The sequence below is a fragment of the Melanerpes formicivorus genome, unplaced genomic scaffold, assembly GCF_026170545.1.
Source record: "Melanerpes formicivorus ecotype bairdi unplaced genomic scaffold, bMelFor1.0.p_v2 SCAF_8, whole genome shotgun sequence".
Classification (NCBI taxonomy): Eukaryota; Metazoa; Chordata; class Aves; order Piciformes; family Picidae; genus Melanerpes; species Melanerpes formicivorus.
Genome location: NW_027142360.1, coordinates 17,130,540 through 17,150,248, shown reverse-complemented (window position 1 = coordinate 17,150,248; position 19,709 = coordinate 17,130,540). Strand labels below are relative to the sequence as shown.

At 42.5% G+C, this 19,709-nt stretch overlaps 1 protein-coding gene across 2 annotated transcripts in view; it reads right to left on the bottom strand.

The window, feature by feature from the left end:
• ABTB3 (ankyrin repeat and BTB domain containing 3) overlaps positions 1-19,709 on the bottom strand; it is a 192,124-nt gene that overhangs the window by 46,778 nt on the left and 125,637 nt on the right. For both annotated transcript variants that reach the window (XM_068142321.1, XM_068142322.1), the window contains exons 4-5: positions 16,763-16,915; positions 2,782-2,947 (exon numbers count right to left, since the gene is read on the bottom strand). In XM_068142321.1, the coding sequence (XP_067998422.1) occupies positions 2,782-2,947; positions 16,763-16,915 (319 nt within the window). The remainder of the gene's footprint in view (positions 1-2,781; positions 2,948-16,762; positions 16,916-19,709) is intronic.

Genomic DNA, 19,709 nt, shown 5'->3' with positions numbered 1-19,709 from the left:
AAAACACGGCCCTGTTTGGAAGAAAAGCAGATTAAGTGACCCTTCACTACAGAAGCACCACAATGCAATTTGTTATTCATCTAAAATACCTGCTGTGACAGATCACCATTTCCCTTAAGAGAAGTATTACTGTGGCTGCGTTAATGAGTCCAGATGAAACCATGGAAAAAAAAATTCAAATCATTAAATCTACCATAAATTTTAACAAAAAAAGCTGCTTATTAAGTACAGTAGGGAGTGTTGATGAACAGCCACCAGTTCTTTTGCAGTAAATCTACCGCAGCACACAGCTACCTCTGATGCATGTTTATGGCCTACCTTGAGGTCCCCTGGTAAATTTGCTGTCAGATGCTAGCTCATTTCTGTTTAATCTGAGTGCTGCCATGAAATGAAGTTCTTTTCAGAGAAACTGAAGGTGCCATGACACCACTCTTACCAGCCAGAGCACAGTGCCACTCTTTTGGCTGAACTGGCCCATTTTTCCTGTTTGCATGAAGGGCTGAAGGCAGCAGGTGCTTATGTATGGAAGGGCTGCTCTTGTGGAGAAGATATAAATCAAGATTTGGCCCTGGAAAGTGCTTAGATCCTTCCTGGTGGAATCACCATCACTGGAGGTGTTCAGGAGGAGACTTGACAGGGTGCTTGGTTGCATGGGTTAATTGATTAGGTGGTGTTGGATGATAGGTTGGACACGATGATCTTGAAGGTCTCTTCCAACCTGGTTTGTTCTATTCTATTCTATTGAGCATTTCACAGTGTACTTATGGAGATGCAGAGTAAGGAAATAGGCATTTGGAGCTTCGTGTCATCAATAAGAAAAAACAAATTCACCCCAGGCAAGGAGAGCTCTTGGGTGACTTGAAATTACTTGCAAAGAGAATTTGAAACTACTTCAGCTACAGACAGTGGCAAAACATTTCCTTTGGCAGTCAACAAACTCTACAGGAACAAACAGGACCGTGAGAATTACAAGAAGTTTTGGTTGAGCCTTGAAACTCAGGGATAAGGTAGAACCTTAAAAATAAATACATGTTCCTTCAATTGTTTGGTTTTTTTCCAATTTCTGTAAGTAGCATCATTGATCATTAAATCAAGTGTTTAGAACAAGGGGTCTAATCAGATCTGAAGAAAAGAATTTGAAAACCCAGTGCCAGGGTTCCCTGCTACAAGATGCAGCACATGGGAAGATGCAGTAAGAACCCTACAGCAACTCCTGGATCACAGGGTCTGCCTGGGGACCACACAGTCCACAGGGACTAAACCACATTTTGGTCCTGATGAAGCTGAGGAGACACTTGCCACTGACTAACAGGGGCCCAGAACATCATGCTGTAGTACTAGTGTTTAATGAAGTTTCTAACCTCTCCTTCCCTTGCACTGCAGTCCCTGCTACTTTTGCCTTTGACAGTCCCCCTCGGGCTTGCTCTGCAGCTCAGCCTCCTTCTCTTTGCCAGTGGGTGGAATGGATATTTAATGAACCCACCCTTACTGTTCCACACACACAGGGGAACAGAGTAATATGTACAATCAACTCAAAGGGCATTAGACTTTTGGCAATATAAAAAAGTTACCTTCTTTCCTTTCTTTCAGCCTTGTATCATTTAGGGCTCTGTCCCACAAGATGTGGGATCCTGTGAGATGTGGGATTATTTGATCCAGCAAAGTATTTAAGCACAGGCTTAACTTTTACACAAATAGGATGTAATCATGTGTTCAGAGTTAAGCATATGATTAAGCACTTTGATGAATCAAGCCAGAATGTTCCCAGGTTTCAGCCTGGAGGACAGAGGAAATACACTGTGAAAAGTTTCCAGGTTCAGACTAAATTAAAGTAATAATAATTTTTAAAATATATAATATATGAACCTTGGAATGAGCAGTCTGACACTACTTTTGGAGGGAGAGCATTGCGGTGTTCTAAAGCTTTTCTCAAATGAATCAGCAATATTGAGTCAAACTGAGTGAAATTACTGAACAGCAACACAGCTCACATTCCCAGAAGAGCTTTCCTCCCAAAGGACTTAAATCTATTTAACAGTCCAGCTCCTGTCCCATGTGACAACCTCAGTGGTGGCAGCCCCCTGCCTTCTGCCAAAGAGGATGCCACAGCTTTGTGTATGTGCAGGGCACCAGAAAATTCAAGGGCCTCTATTCCAACAGGAAATGGCCATTATTTCCCTCTGGGAAGGGAGAACTCCCTTGTTGAGCATCACAGTCCATTAAATTAGCATCAGAGACAGGCACAACTATCAGCCTCATAGAGGTCTAACTCCAGAAAAACGGAGGTTCCTCAACTGGTGGATGTTGGCCACAATGAGCAGGTTAACACTGTAGGTCAGTTCAATTTGGGACAAATGCAATTAAAGAGTGCCAGCAGCTAATCCTTAACTGTTCAGCAGTACACATGAAACACACTGCACATGCAGAGCAGTGTTTAGTGGAAGGATGTTCACCTCACAAAGTCCTGTTCCACACCACTATACACGGCATTGAAGCTATTTTAAATATGCAGATCAACTCTAAGACCACCTGGGATCTTCTTTTGGTTTCACTTATATCAGTTCACTGTTAAGAAGATTTCAGGGGATGCATTTGCTCTCATGCTGAGTTATCTAAGTACCAAGGAATCAATACAACTCAAAAAGACCAAACATAAGGCAGATGTAGGGAAAGCACTCAGGTCCTCTGTCTGTTTATCTGAAAGCTGAGGCTTGTTTTCTGTGATAAGCAGAGAAAACTCTCACATTTCACAGATGCTTCTTTATGTTTCTATCTCATTACCTGTTCACTCATGCTGTTAATCCCATCCGGCCCCAGCAAGGCTATGGCTTGTTTAACCAGATCTGTTCGGCCACAGTTGAGCATACGGAATCCCAGGTCCTGCTTGAACTTCGCTTCAGTGGCAACCGCATCCAGCTTCCGAGACGCACAAAAGCAGTCGTCAATTCTGTGGATGTGAGAAACAGACTCCCTCAGAGGACAATCAGGACAGACCTTGCTGTCCCTAGGAAAAGGATACTTTGCCCTGCCTTTGAAGGATGCAGCCCATGCACACGCTTGTTCTCCTTTGACCTGTATGTCCAAGGGAAAGGCTGAATGCAACGTGCTAATGCAAGCTAATGGAGATTGCCCTTGGTGTATCTGTCACAGGACAAGTTGTACATTTTACAAAAACCTAGGGGAAAAAAGTACAGATTTCACTTATTTCATTTTCTGTGTACGAAATGCACAACATCTTCTCACCACAAATATTCTCTCTACATGGCAAAACTATTTGGTCCCTCAATCTCTGAGAAGTTTCTTTGGCTTCAGTAAGCTTTGAACTTGCATCAAAAGGATGCAGAACCATTGACAATGTAACAAAGAGAAAATAATGTCACTCCAAACACTTTAAAGGATCTTACCAGCACAGCCCCAGTAACAGGGAAACCTTTTTCAAACAGGAAGTGATAGCTACAGAATACCAGACTGGCTGAGGTTGGAATGGACCTTTGAAGGTCCAACCTTCCTGCTCAGGCAGGACCACCTGTAGGTCAGGGCACCACGCAACCAGAGGGAAGGCAATCTTGCCAGGTAATTGTCAGAAAATACCACAAATCCTCACTGGCTATGTCTAACAGATGAGATGTCATTCTTTTAAAGTCATTTTCAAATGATCTCAAACTGTAAACTCCTCAAGAGATTCATTTTAAATGGAAGAAGGGCTAGGAGTTATTTAGCCAAGACGGGAGTTTACAGCTTCAGAGAAAGCCAGGCAATTCAAATCTCATGCTTATCCAGCTTTGTTTCATCTTATTAAGAGACAGTTTTGTTTTCTTTCATGCTGAGTAGTGTCTGGGGCAGAGGGTGGAGTCCAAATCCACAGTGTGTTTGGTGTGAACTTGGATAAAGGGCTGTTTGGAAAAACAGCACTTTCATTCTCCAAAAATGCTAGGTCAGAAGACAAGGGGCTACTCTCATGAATTAAAAACAAAACAATGATCAAAAGTGAAAAAGTCAAGCATACATCAAATATTTCTTTTCTATTTCATATGTAAAAAAATGCAGGAAAGCAAAAGAAAAAGCTAAACAATGCATCGCTATCATTTAAATGTCTTCTTCAAAGTGCTTTATCAGAGCTTTATAAAATATATAACACTGCTTAATATTTAACAGCAATATGCAACAAATATGCTGTTTATGCAGTGGTAGGTAGCAAGAGCTACCACTCTTCCTCTTTCAAAAACAAAGGGAAATGAGAGGGAAAACACAAAGTCTTTTGATCAAAGTTTCTGCAGGACTTTACTGAAATCGGCATCTTAGCTAAGCTTGCTCTCTGCCATGCTGGGCCATAACCAGTCTGGAAGACAACAGATACTTTGCTGATGCTCATTCTACATGCTCATCTGGGTTTTGACTGCTAAACAGTTGTCCTAAGAATGCAAACAAGGTATGCTTGGGGATCATTACTCAGATGGAACAAGGATGATGCTTCATCACAACAGTCTGCTGCAAGATTAATTCACTACGCTTGGTCACAACTAATACATTGTAACAGCAGTAGCAGATTCTGCACCAATAATGTACCTACATCAGAGATGAAGAAAGCAATGCACAGCGAGGCTGAGCTTTCCACAGTAGTTTCTGAGTCAATTTACGAAGAAAATAGAACCAGCAGACATATGCAGGGCTGAGCTCTATGACATCAGGATCCACAGGAGCAACTGCAGCCTAACATGTTCACACCACATGGAACACTTCTGACAAGAGCTACAGCAGCATTTGGTACTTGTAACCCCCATAGCAGGAGATGCTAGAGATCATCTGTGTCCTCCTTTAGTGTATGGCAACGACAAAGCATGCTCAGAAGTTAATGGTGGGGGGTTTGGTGAGTTTGGACCAACCAGCTACAGCAGGCCATTTCCAAATGACTCTCACTGAAAATGACAGCAAAATGCAGTTATGGAAAGCTCTCGACATCCTCTGAGGACTGCAGAGGTGTCTGCCACTATGAATCACTGCCTGTGTTAAGTCACTGCTTCATCATTTGCACTGAGGTATATAACATACACTCAAAATAAAATGGGTCAAACTCAGTGCTGGCAGGAATGAGCAGAGCTTCACTGACGTTAGCCCAGCTCAGTGCATGTGAAATGATAGCTGATGGTCTCCTCTTTTTAAAAAGACAGATTATAACCTGGGTTGCACACCTACACAAGGGAAGGAGGAGGAGAAGCAAGCACCTATAGAACCTATAGTGTATGGGCTGCCCAGATCTCTACTCTGGTGTGGGTTTAAAAATTACTTACTCATCCATAAGTAACTGGTCCATGAGTTGGCTCTGGTTTCCCTAAAAGCACTTAATCTCACCTGCTTACCGAAGTCAAGGAAGAGGACTCATTAATTACTACTGATATTGGGTCACAGCAAATTAGTACTCCTCAACCAGATAGGGGGATAAAGGCCTTGGTCCAAGGGCTCCAGGATGCTACAGCTGCAGAAACACTGGAACAACAACATGAATGTAGAGGAGTGCCTGGGCTGCATGGCTGCTAGGACACCAGCACTGATGAAAAGTGATTGAGGCCAAGCACCACAAAGCAAGAAACCATTACTTGGTACACTACCACTGACCTACCACCTTTTTATATCCCATAAAGGACCCACAGTGAATTACAGCCCCGAATTATGAGATAGAACAAAGGAAACTATATGACACAGGTTATTGCTGGTGCCACCATCGTCATATGTTGACTAATAAAAGGGATAGTGATCAAACTGGAGAGTTTAATAAAATGAGAGTATGCTACGAGGGAAAGGAATGGAGGATGCTTCAGAAGAGAAAGCATAGCAACGCCTCCAAAAGCCAGAGAGATGAATGTGTTAAGGAAAAGGAGATTTAACATGTACAGATAAAAAGCAGTGAAGAGACAGATCAAAAATGATCAGGAACTACAAGTACAGAATAGGAGAACACAGCACCGCATTTAATGCTGGAGGAAGCCAACTGGGAAGATGGTACAGCAGACAGCACGAGCAGTCAGATTTCAAAATGAACACCAAAGATAATGAAAAAAAAACAAATCCATGAAAAATTAACCCTAAGCCACTACAACACTCACTGCATTTGCTCCCAAGTCCTCTTTCCTAGCATCAACTGAATAATGCTGATTTCAGCAGGAGCAGGAGGGATGTTGCTCCATCCAGAATCACAAATGTTAAAGGATGAAAGATAAGAAAAGGAGGAAGGGAACAGGCACTCCGGTTTGATTCTCTCTAGACTTCTTACTGCAACAAACACACTGACAAGCTATGAAGAGATGGAAAAGGACAGGAGGAAGCTTGACAAGTAAGGTTGATGAGGAATGGTTCAGTCAGCTAAACAGAGGCACTTTTAGAGTTGTGAAATTGTGCCTGCAAAGCCAGGGAAGCAAGTGTGCAAACAGAGCGGGAAACCTCCCCAGCTGTAGTCAGTCAGCGGCCCTTTTGTCAAAGGGTCTTTGTGATCTTTCCAAGTGCACAGGAGGCTGACACCAGCCAATCAGTGATACATCCCCTCCAAGGCCACCTTGGTTGTTGCCAGCTGCCAGCACTCACGTGGGTCATTCTTTCCCCAATACTTCACCCCATGGAAAAGGTTCATTTTATCAAAGCAGTCATGCAGGCTGACAAGAGGAGCAGACAACCATGGAAGGGTAAATCCTCTTCTGCCCTTCTTCTTAGGGACAGTGTCAGGATACCACCACTCTGGATGCTGGCTGGGTCAGGTGAACTTTGAGGTCCTTCAGAGGCAATACAGTGACAAAGATAGGACTGACCAGCACCCACTGAGTGTGATATCCTCTCTCAAAAGACTGAGACCACTCTGGATTTTCCTAGTTAGCAACCTGTGAGGCTGGACAGGCTCCTTAGCACCAGCACCACTGTACATACACATGCTTCCACTCTCATAACTGAGAAGTAATATCCTTGAATTAATAACACACAGTGATCATAGCCCTTGTGCTCCAGTCAGATAGCTTGCACACTCCCTAGCTGGTACCTCTCTACACTGAATCACGCAAACAATTACTTTTATAAGTAAAAGGAAAATCAGAAACGGGTAGCAAAGCTGTGGCCACACTTTTAAACTTACAATACCATACCATTTACCACAAGTCCTCTTTTAATTCCTCACAGATACTGCTTCTACAGCAGTTATCTTCAAGATCATTACAGTGTTGCCACCGCACATAACTAACTTTACTGTGCCTTTATATAGGGAATGCCATGGTAACATTAATTATTGCAAATGGTCACTGTCAAAAGCTGCATGGTCACCATGACACTCTATTGTACTCCCAAATACTCAAACCTCTAAGAGAAGACAAAGATAGTCTTCCTCATTTATAATGGGTCCTAGCAGTACAGCAAAATATTATTAACTTTTCCCACATTCACATTACAAAAACATAACGCAGCTCTTCTACAGCAACAGTTTATATGCAAGGGGTTTGGGGTTTGTTTTTCATTTTCACTCAGACTGGCTAAGATGGGGTCTGTGTTGATCTTTAGTAAGTTACTCATGGACTGAATACATTGGGGAAAACAGATGATTCAAAGGCAAAGTGTTTCCATCGTAACTGGGAGACACAGCAGCTCCTCTTATTACATAGCTTTTAAATTATTTTTCTTTGGGAGGGGATTATTGCTATAGTCAGTAATGGACAAATGCTCTGTAAATGGCAATAAAAAAAATAAGTAGGAACATCTTAATCATGTTCCAGGCTATATGTGCTGGCATAGCATGCTAATAGTTGATTTAAAAGAAATGGAGTGCAGACCCTGATGAGTCGGACAAATGCAATTTCCCTCAGTTGATGTGACTAGATCCTCATCCTGATAGCCAAGCACCAAAACCTTGTTTGTCTACTCAGGACTTGATTGCCAGTCCTTTCAATTAAAAGAATGATAATCTATTAATTAAGTCCATCTTTTTAGCTCTGTAAAGCTTATTCAGTATGGCTCTGTCCTAAATATAAATGAGGTCTTGGGTCAGAAATTATAGTTCAGCTAGTTGGAAGTCTGGAAGGAGTCATATTCTAGCCAGCAATATACATGCATTTGCAATGCTGAGTTCCTTGGGGTCAGAGATCACAGTTTTGATCTGGATATACACAGCCCACGGCACAAAAGGGTCCTGTTCCTTGCCTGGGGCTCTTCAGTGAGACTACACACACAAATGGCAATAGCAGGAGTAGCAGCAGACAGTTTAATTTAAATTTCTGAACACTCTTTTTTTTCCAGTGTGGTACTTTAAAAGAGAGTATAATGCCAACATTAATAGGACTGCAATACAAATACTATACTGGGACACTTATTTGCATTTTCAGTTTTGGAGGGAGGGAAACATAAGCACAAAGATGTTCATCAAAGTGATACAGAGTGCTATTTTTTTAATGCAGACATAAAATATCTCCATTTACTTTAAGCAGGAGCCACAGTGAGACAAGAAAATAAAAACAGTCCAGATATTTATTAGCCTTATTCTTGTCAAAGGCCTGAGAATAAATTGGTTAGAGATAATGGAAAATACATTTAAAGTGATGTGACTAACACGTCATGACCCAAATCTGTATTTCAAAACACTCTTATTACTACAGTCCCTTGTACTGAACCTCATGAAAGCATTTGACGCTGTCTCCCATAGCATCCTCCTGAAGAAACTGGCTGCACGTGGCTTGAACAGGTGGATGCTTCATTGGATGAAAGACTGGCTGGATGGCCAGGCCCAAAGAGTGGTAGTGAATGGGGTGGAGTCAATATCCCTGGAGCTGTTCAATAAACATGTAGCCATGGACATTTCAAGGCATGTTTTAATGGCCATGGTGGTATTAGGTCAATGGTTGAACTCTATAATCTTAAGAGGTTTTTCCCAACTGAAACTATTTTATTATTCTATGGTTCCATGCAGGCCAGGAACCATGTTCAAAATGGAAACTTACTTCCTATTATCAACAAAGCCAATGTACCACAGGAAATTTTGGGTACAGATTCATCTTTCATATAAACAGATAGCACAAGTTCTTCACTAATAAGTTAGGTGTATTCTGGTTATATTCAGGAACATGTACAGAGACAGAGCATATGGAATAGTAATGAATTTGCTTGCAATGGGGAAAAAACCCAAGAAGGCTGGATTCTAAACCTTGTAAAATTAAGAGTGTGTTCTGCCCAAAAAGTGAAGGAGAACATGAGGACATGTTTTTCAAATGACTCCCTCTCACTAATTTTTTGTATTGCTGTTGTCTTCTAGCAGCCGGTTGGCAGGAGAGGCTGAAATTCACCTCAAGAAACCCGTGCTCTACCTCTTAAGTAATAAAACCTCCTTCATCCACTGGCATCATCTGCCCCAAGGGACTGCTGGATTTTGTCAAGTAGCTTGTTTGCTAACACTCCCTTGTTTGGCATTTCTGTGTCTAATTACAGAAATAGCCAAGGCTGGTGTTAAAGGATTAGTGAAAATTTGTGGGAAGAACAAGGACGTTCAAGGACCTAGGCAAAGACCGACCGTTCCTACTTAAAAGCAATCTAATTAAGGAGTAGAATTTCTTAGCAATTTTCTACTCTCCCTCACTCTCCATAAACTCAGCTGCTTACACAGTGCATTTTAAGAGAGCAAAGAGCAGTGCAAATCTTTTTCTGCCTTCAAATCTCTGTTTATTAAAATCTATTTATATTTTCATGCTCTCGTACCAGCACAGGATTTCCATAAATAAAACATTAAACACAACTCTTCCTCTTTCACTTTCAAGTTAGAATTCCATGTGTGGCATAGTATTAAGATGGCACAGCAAATGGTAGAGAGTGCTTTCAAAGAACAAAATAATACATCTTCCTCTTACACATTGCTAGGCTTTTCCCTTTCCAAAGTCTTAAGAACACTCTCCAGAAGGAGTGAAGGATGCTCTCATGTTAAATAATCCTCACTCTTGAGGTTGATAATCCTATTTTTCTAGAACACCTTCATCAAGAGGGATGGTCTCAGACAGAAAACCAGACTTAGGTATTCTGAGGCCAAGACTAGTTGGAAATTAGGACTGATTTTCAACTAAAGAGAGGTTTTCAAAGGCAACCAGAAACCACGTTTGCCCACAAACCTTTCTGGATCAGAGAGGTAAATGCAACTTGGAGCTCTGGGCGAGGCTGAGGTGGTGGAAGGGCTACAGAAGCACATGGGTCTGGACCAGGTGAATAAATCCAGTCCTATGCTGAAGCAAGATTGGGAACCATCTACACTTTCAATTTGGACTTACTTATGACTTCTTAACATTCACTTATTCCTGTGTCCATGCTGCCCTTTAAATTGTATGTTTTTCCTCCTCTAGTGTTTACCTCTGATGTATGGAGTCACATGTTGCTCAGCTGAATGAGCCACTTTCATCTACTCTTCCTCTATGAGAACATTCTGTCACAACTCAAACCACTTCAGCCTATTTCTCTCTGCCTGATCCGATGTGAATATCTTCTTGACCCAGACACAGATTCACTTCCTACCACTTTCACATACAGGAGCACCAATAGTTTCCTGGTTCTACTGGAAATGCCTCGCCCAGTGCATCCTGAAAATGCATTTGTTTTTCTCACAACTGAGGAAAAAATCCACTTCTGTGGCTTACAGTCATTCTGGGATGAAATACTACTGCACTACATCTTGTGCACCACCTTCTCAATACACAACTCCCAATACAGTTTATTGTATATTGTGTACATAGTGTATGTGTTACATACACAATGCAGTAAGTATTTTTCTAATTAATCTCCCTGTGCTCACCTTCCATTTCTGGGAAACTGCATTTCATTCCATCTCTTCTTTTGTCCCAGGCCTCAAGGTCATCCATTTTTTCCTGGATGATTTCCCAAATTTCCTCTGTCAGGACAATGCCTCTCAGCATTGTGGCATCAGCAAATTTTAACTTCATGAGCACAGTTGCTATGATTTGAGCCAAAACCCTTTCTGAATATTAAAAAAGACCTCTTCTTGGGGTTGAAAGCTGAAGATCTCTGCTTCTAACTCCACTGCGCCCAACCCAGCCTTTGTCACCTCCTTGAAGCCAGCCCCTGCTCACTTTCCAATTACTTTACTAAATCCCATCTTCTCTCTTAACTAATAGCTGCATGGACTGCATCAAATCATTCACTCAAGTCTCAAATAGATGAAATCTACTGAATTTCCTTGGGGCAGAAAATCAGTTATCTTATCAAAAAGTTATTAGATTAGTCTGGCAAGATCTATCTTTAGAAAAATCTGTGTCACATTTTATCCCATTTTTCCCTCAACAACATGTCTTTAATCAGTCTTTGCCTGAAAAAACATTCAAAGGCCTTGCACTAACAGCCTGGAATTTTCCTAGGATCATTTTTCATCCTTTTCAAATGCTGGGTATTACTATTATTAATCCTTAGAGTTATGGCATCACTCCAGGCTTTGTTAAAAATATTTCCCTATGGCCCTTTGAATTTGTGAGGCAGTTTTTTCTCATTGCTGGGATGGAGGTTATCTGGTCACCCCAATTTGAGTGCATTAAGCTGCATAATTTGTTCTCCTTTTTTATTACTGTTTATCCATTTCCACAACCTTGTTGCTCTTATTTGGTTTTTGTTCCCCCCCCCCCCCCCCCCCCCCCCCCCCCGATTTTCTTTCCAAAACCAGAGCTAAAGTATTCAGTTAAGTTCTTGGGTGATGACCTTTGTTGGCATTGATGCATACCTCTCACAGGTGCCTCCTCAAAGCTAACACTTATAGATACGAATCTATCCTCTGCATTCAAGTTTAGGCTCAAGGTGAGGAGAAAGTTCTTGACAGAAAGAGAGACTGGCCATTGGAATGTGCTGCCCTTGGAGGTGGTGGAGTCCCCATCCCTGGAGATGTTCAAAAAAGGATTGGACGTGGCACTTGGAGCCATAGTTTAGTTGTCAGGAGGTGTTAGGTATTAGGTCATAGGTTGGACTTGATGATCTCTGAGGTCTTTTCCAACCTTATTGATTCTATGATTCTAAGAGATGAGAAAAACTGTGTACACCTGTGGTCAGGAGCAGAGATAGGACCCAGATTCATAGCTATGCAGAGAAGAAAAGGGATATTTGCTCTCTTCACTGTGAGCCCAGCACTCTCAAGGAACCCAGTCACAATTCTAACATGCTGCTGAAAGTGGATAAACAAACAATTAAAGGGAATCAAGTTATGTCTCTCCTTCTCTGCACAGGCACAAGTACTGTCACAATGGCCCCTGCTCTTGTCAGCTCTGCCTCGACCAGCAGTGACACTGCCACCTCCAACTGCACCAGAAGGGTTGGCATGCAAACCCCACTGCCTATCGCTGTCCTCCAGTGTCCCTTCAACAATCAGGGCCTGCAAACAAGGAACTGTGATGCTTCTCATGGACTCCCTGGTGGCACCATGGCCTGAGGGGTCTCCATGGGTTGTGTCTCAGTATGGGATGGGGCAAGAATGAAAGACACCCCTGTCAGATTCCACCCATGAGGAATCCAATGGCAAAGATGCCATTTCCCATTGCTGCTCTGTGGGAACAGCTGCCAAAAAGGACTTCAGACCTCTTTATACAATTGTCCTGGACTCCTGCTACAGGAAAATCTCTTCTTGTGGTATAGGACAGTAACCCAGCAGGGTATTTCCTTCCCAGCCAAGTTTAGGATCAGATGTCTACATGTTCGGGGTTCAGGAGCCAAAACCCTACCTTCAGACAGTGCAATGTAAGATTTCCTGAAATGTCTCCTTCTGCATCACTAGAAGTACCAGGAGTGAAATGTTGCCCACCTGATTCCCTTCAGCAGAGCACAAAGCCCTTCTCAGGGATAAGAAGGATTTTTGCCAGGCCCAGAAACATGCAGGAAAAGCAGCTTTCCCAGAGAAAGCAGCTGAGGGATGACTTGGAATCAAAGAGGTCTGAAATGATGCTGAGGATAGAAGAAAATATTTCAAAATAACAGATGGGAATTGGAACTGCCCTTTGTAGAGGGGAACTGTACTCAAATCTCAGAGATTGGATTTTTCTTCCATTTTTGCTGTGTTTGGGTATCAGAACATATATATGCACACATATAGTAGACTACACCCATCTGTTAACCCATGACTGGTCAGGAAACAGGCCTTTATCCAGTCAGGCACAGAAGTGACCAAGTAACTAACAATCCTCTGCATGACATTACTACTTCTCTCAGGTCAGTTTGTTCCAGCATCTTTACATCCTCCAAGACTGCCATAATATGTTGCAACCAGAGATGAAGCCACTGACCCTGATAAGAAGTACGTCAGCCTTTGTGCTGAGCAATACAGGATGCTCCTCCCTTGCTCTGTTTCTCTGCTGTCAGCCTCCAGTCCCCAGATGTAGTCATTCATGAGCAATCCTCCCCACCACATGCCTAACACATTGGGTTTCCTTGTTTTAAACATACCCCACAGAATAGAGGAAGGAAACGCGTGCAGGGAACTCTTTGTGTCTAAGTGGAGCAAGTGGAAAGGTACCCCTTGCAGATGTGACAATGAGGAGTAGCCACAACCAGGCATCTGTTGGTAGCCAGCCAGACCAAGCATAGACTGAGGAGGGGCACTACCTTATTGCAGCAGAAATGCAGGTCAGTTTCTAACACTGTGCTCTTTTTTGACAACAAATTACCTTCATCCCTGATGTTTTTGTTAGTAAAAGGTCCAGAGCGGGGAGCAGAGGACTCACCTTCACCAAATTTATGTCAACAGAGAGCAAATCTGCACACAGTTCTCTCCTGACCCTATCTACCTGCCTCAGGTGGACCAACAAGGCCTGGGTAGATGCAAGGTTTTATTTAAATCTGTCCTCTCACAGTGACAAAGACTATTCTGGACACAACTTTGGCTTCCATTTCAGCTAGCTGTTGTGCATCCAGGAGTCATCCCATCTGTGAAACCTACACCTCCTTGCAAAAGATGAAGACAACTGGTCTATCTAAAGCTTCTATTTGTGGAGGAAGGAGAACATTTACATCCCTGCTCGTCTCACCAAGGCTGGGGAAAGGGAAGAAACCTTCTGGCATGTCTGCTGCTATAAAATGAAAAGAGGTCAGAAAAGAGACAAGAAGCTGCTGCTTGATTCCAGATTCCCTAACTTCTCTAGTCAGAGCAAGAACAGCTCCACTTCCAGGAGATGAAAACATTGCAAGAAATTAAGGTGATAAGATTCTTAAAGAAGGCTCAGAAGAGGGGAGAAAGAGAAGTATTGGAAGGAAAGGCAAGAATTACAAAGCCAGACAGAGAACATCACTGCTGGCTTATGTCATGGAGCTGGGAAGTGTCAAATGAATCTGCTGGGAGACCTCCATGCTGTAGTTCAGATAAGAAATGGAACACTTTTTTTTAATCCAAACTAGTTTTGAACTTGGAGATCCTGCCAATCTCTCCCTCTCTCTGCATGTGTGTTTTTCCAATGTGGAAGCTGATTTTATATGTTTGCAGAGATAGGCTGCAAATCATCTCTGTGGAATGATGCAATATCACATAGGACCATGGGAACATTTGGGTTCAGGTCTCTTATTTCAGGAGCTAAGGAAGACTGCTAATAAAAGCCTGGAAATGTAACCAATTCCAAGGTTCTACTTATTAAGCCTTTTCTGTAGAAGTCACAAAATGTATCAAGCTCACTGCACTTAAAATTCTCCATCAGTCATTCGTCACACAGCTTATTTGAAAAGCCATCTTCTGCAAAGTTGTTGCATTTTCCCCCCTTCTCCACTCTTTCCATTTATGGAATTGGCTGGCACTTGGCTTAGTGGAAATGAGAAGTGCTGAGGGTCTGCACTGAATACAAATCAAAAATTACAAGCTGCAATGTTTCAAATTAATATCCTGATGTCTCACATTATTCTTCAGATAAGGTCAGTCCTTCCTTTGATCTCAGGATTACAGGCAGGGTTTGATTTGCAGCTACTGAAAGAACCTGCTGCACTATGCTTGCAGTAGGTACAGACCTTAAAATAAAATCCACAGTATCTGGACACTCATTTGCAGACCTCTGCCAGCATAGAAAAGTGAGTGTCATTCTGGGACATCAAGGGGTGTATCAAGTCCCTGCAGTCAAATTAAGGGCACACTGCAAAGACTGGTCTCTAAAATCTAGAATTTGACCCAGGAATTATTCTTTTCTTCATTACCACCTGATTAACCCCAAACTATGCTCTTCAAGATCATTCCCATTTGCAAGACCAGCAAGACAACAGCAATCATTTCTACTCCTCATGAAATTAATTCTTGATACCAACTTTAAACTAAGTACTGATTTGTTCTCTAAAATGAATGTGTTCTTCTGCAGCATAATACAACTCTCCTCAACTTCAAACTCTTTTGAACACCCTGGAAAACTGTCTAAGCATTGATGGTATTTAAATACCTATAGACACACGCAGAGACAAAATACATCTTTCAGAGCGGGGGGGGTGGGGGTGGTTAATTATCAGACATTAAACTGCAACAATCTTTCTTCATTTTTAAGACAGGGGATGAAACATTATTGCCTTATTTGCAATCTTACCTAGATACTGTAAGAGGTATTAAACTAATTGTGCCTTTTCAAGACCAGGTGCTAGGTCTCTGGGAGGTGCACAGGACCTGGAAGTTCTGACATTTCAGTAGCAAGGCAGAACGCTGCACTTCTGGAAAGGAGGGCCAAGGTGGTCATAGTGAAGGAGAAGCAATTACAGCTAAGACTTGAAATCTGAAATGCTCAAGATTTCCCTTTTGAAATTCAACATCTTTTTTTTCCCCCAATTAAATATTGAAGAGCTGTGACTATAAAAAGCTTAGACAGATCTCAAAGTAAAGTATCGTACTCTCGGGTGAAAGAGCGTGTCAAGGCCAGAGTCAACAGAAGGCAGCTGCTCCAGTGCAGGTTGTCACAGCTAATCATGTAGATGACCCCTTTGCTTCCTGTGTTGCAGGAAAGAATGCACCTACTGCTGTATGAAGTGGCAGACCCCTGAAAATTGGGGTTTATGTACAAATTTGTGCAGCAATATCAGAGAGTAATTTCTGCTTTAGCATATTCAGAATGCCTTTTCATATGAAAATCAAAGCCAAACATTTCTTGACTTCAGAACAGCCCCAAATCCTGCTTTAATACATGTACATAATAATAAGGCAAAATAGACACTAAAACATATCCTGATAATAAATACTGTAAGACTTCATTAGAAACCCAAAAGGTTGCATCCAATACACGAAAAAGTCAAATTACCTAAGCTGACATTTACAACTAATTTGAATTGACATTAGCACGAAAACCACAATTTTACTGCAAGAGGTAGTCCTACCTGTAAGTTTAAATGTGCCCTTTAAGCATTAAAGCTGAAGACAAAGCCCTGAAAAATATCTGCAGCCCTGCCAATTACATTTCAGTATTTTCTAGCACAGCAACGTGAAGCAGACAATTAGCAGAAGATTTCAGCCCCTCATTAGCAAACAGAACCTTACAGTAGCAGAAGATAAAAGCACTATATGACCTCTATTGAGCAGCTTATGGGCTCGATCCAGCTGTGAGATATTCAGGCACCCATTACCATGCAACCAGCTTATCCACGGATGTGAGCAAATACCAGGAGCTGATTTTGCAACGCACACAGCAACAAGCCCGAGCACCTCTCAAGGCAGTAACAGAGCCCTCCGCCTGCCTGCTGGCATGCTGTTGCCAGGAAAGAGAGACAGGTTTTGCAAAAAGCAGCTGATTTTCTTGAATTTTTTTTTTTCCAGTGGACTTACTTTAACTGTCGAGGTTCGCAGTCAACTCCCGGCAGTAAGAGCCTCGCTGCCTGCCGTACGTCATCGCTGTCCACCGAGAAACTGCGACGGTGCCCCGCGTGAGCCACGGCAACCCGAATCCATTCCATCAAGGGAGGGAGCACAATGAACGGCCTGGGAAAGCACAGACATGATGCTGAATGCCACAGTACACTACCATCAAAATAACAGGTATACAGAGAGAGGGGGGTGGGGTGGGGGTGTGCATGTGTATGTATGTGTAAGAATAAATATACAGAGAGAGAAAGGCACAAGCAAAACGAAAGCAAGGGAGAGCAAACTGGCTCAGCAAATTTCAAGCAGGTCTAAATCAAGATGTCTCAATTTGTATCTGGAGTAGCACTATAGGAAGAGTGAGACTTATGAGCCATCTCATTTATGGTTCTCCTGTGAGGTCAGTGCACTCACTTGGCAAGCCTTTCCTCCTCCTCCTCCCCCCCCCCCCAACATCTTTCCCACAGTATATCCCAAAAAGAGGACAGGAGCCTGGCACAGAACTATGTCCTGCTGTGGCTTACGCACTGGGCTGGGTACACTCCCCTGCCACTCTGCAATACAGATGGGAGAATGAACCAGGACAAAGAAAGGGGATGTGCGCCCCACCCCAGGATGCCAGGGATGGGGAAGTGAGGCTCTAGCATCTCCTGCCAATGCAAAGCGCTCAATGCTGAATGTGGGCGCCTTTGCATGAATGCGGGGGTATACTGTGGAGGTTATCTGTGAGCAGCAACAGAAACCAGGCTGTTCCATTTCACTTTTAGCAGTATCAAACCAGTACCCCTTAGAGTATCAGCTGTTCTACCACTTGAACAAAAGTACACAAAAACAACCCTCAAAGTGCATGGTAGGACTCTGAACAACAGCCCCCACTTGAGCATGGACACTGTTGGAGACATAGTCCTTCACAGGACCTGGACAGCATTATGTCTTAGCCGGAGTGCTCATGCCTTGTGTGAAGAACACAACAGACAGTTTGCCCCCATCTACGCTAAAAGTTATTCAGGGACCAAGAGAAAAATGCCAAACCTGAAATGCTTCAAGTCCTAGTTCTGAGTTTAAAAAAAAATAATAGCAGAACATCTTGGAAGGTCACTTTGTGTTAGGTCAAGGTGGACAAAACTCCCAGAGCAACAAAGGCTGCAGCATCCCTCTTCATAACAAGACACTATAAAATGATAAAAAACTTTTTAAAACAATAAATCTGTCCAAGAGCTACTTGAAAACGATGTGAAAGTCCTGAATTTAGTCAGGACTCAGTCAAACTATTTAGACACAGTGAAACTGTTCAACCCACACTGTGGATGTTAACACAGATTGCTATAATAAAGAAGAAAAGAGATGAAACTTGTAAATGGCTACTGTCTTCAAGGAATGTCTGTGGTTAATCTGCTCTTGCCTTCTTCTCCTGAACCTTTTTATTTTGCCTAATTTCCTATGTGGTTCCTTTTTCCTTCTTCTTTAACTGTGTATTCTCATATTCCCTCTGTTTATTCAATCAGTGTATCATTGCAACACTGGAAATGTTCCTTTTAGGGCAACATCATCCCCCACTTTTGCTCCCTTCACTCCTTATCCTTTTAATTTGATATCGCTTCCCCTTACTTGCCTTCCCTTCTCTTGTCCCTTCTCTCAAAAGGGGATGGGGGAAAGGCTAGATTAGGTGCTCAGCAAGCAAATACTTTACATTTGAAATATCCAACTTTACCCCCAAAAGGAGCTACCCTGAGGAGAGGGAACAAAAAAAAGAGTATATTGATTCTGGAACATCCTTTCCTTCTTTATAGTTCTTTACACCATTTATTTGTCTTTTGAAGACCTGATTTTACACAGCTCTGGTATTAATATTCTTGAGGAGGAACAAGGTATTTCACAAGCATTGAAGGACAGAGAAGCCCTGAGGCCACTAACTTTTCCTAGGACACAAAGTTCCCAAATCTCACAGGCCCTTAAATGAACAACCTCCTTTTGAAATACAACATCTTTGGCTGACTGGCTACTTTCATCATTATTCTATTCAAACACATCTCTGTCACCTCAACACCAGGCTGTCTTTTCCAAGGCTTTTTCCTTTCCCCAGACCACGCGCAGCCTTGTAAGGAGACAGGTAAAAACATCTCCCCCAGATACCATGGAAAGATTTGCGTTTATTGTGAAGGTGACAGCAGCCAGGAGACAGAGGGGAGAAGCAGGGGTTTATCTGCTCCTGAGAGGTGACCTGCTTCCCGGGTCACCTGTGACATGAGGCCTCAGAGCAGAAGGGACTCTCTCTCCTCGCACTAAGTAGCCAGGGACAAGTGATCAGTGGGAGTTGTTTCATCACTTGCTGAGCAAAGAGCAGAAAGGGAGTTGCAAATCACACTGGAAGTGTGAAAATGCATCTAGTTACCCACAAAACAATTAAAGGGAAACTCAGTTCAAGGTTATGGTTTGCATGAGTGAACATAGTGTGGATCAGAGAATTGAAGATAAGGTTGTATGGAGCCTTCTTCTAACATCTGCTGGCTGAACGGAAGAGCAGAGGGCAATGCCTGAACAGGAGTTCCAGAGTTTCATGCTGCTCATCTCTCATTCAGGTCAGAAACTCACCCAGCACAAAATCTGCCCCCCTACAAGTAAGGAGCAGAGCAAATGAAATTATTTACAGGAACTGTGATAACTGCATTATAACATTGGCTTTATGATTTTATTTTTTTTCTTTCCTGGTCTTGCAAACAGAGAAATAGAAACACACACAGCTATTTTGGTGCAATACATCCTGAAAGGGAAGAGAATCAGTGTGTTGGGCTTTCTTCTAAAGGTCAATTTCATTCCAGGAGGACACAGAGGTCATTCAGAATATATTACATTTCTTTTTCTGAGGCAAAAAAAATAAATATGCCCCACCCCCCACCACTGCATATTTGAGCAG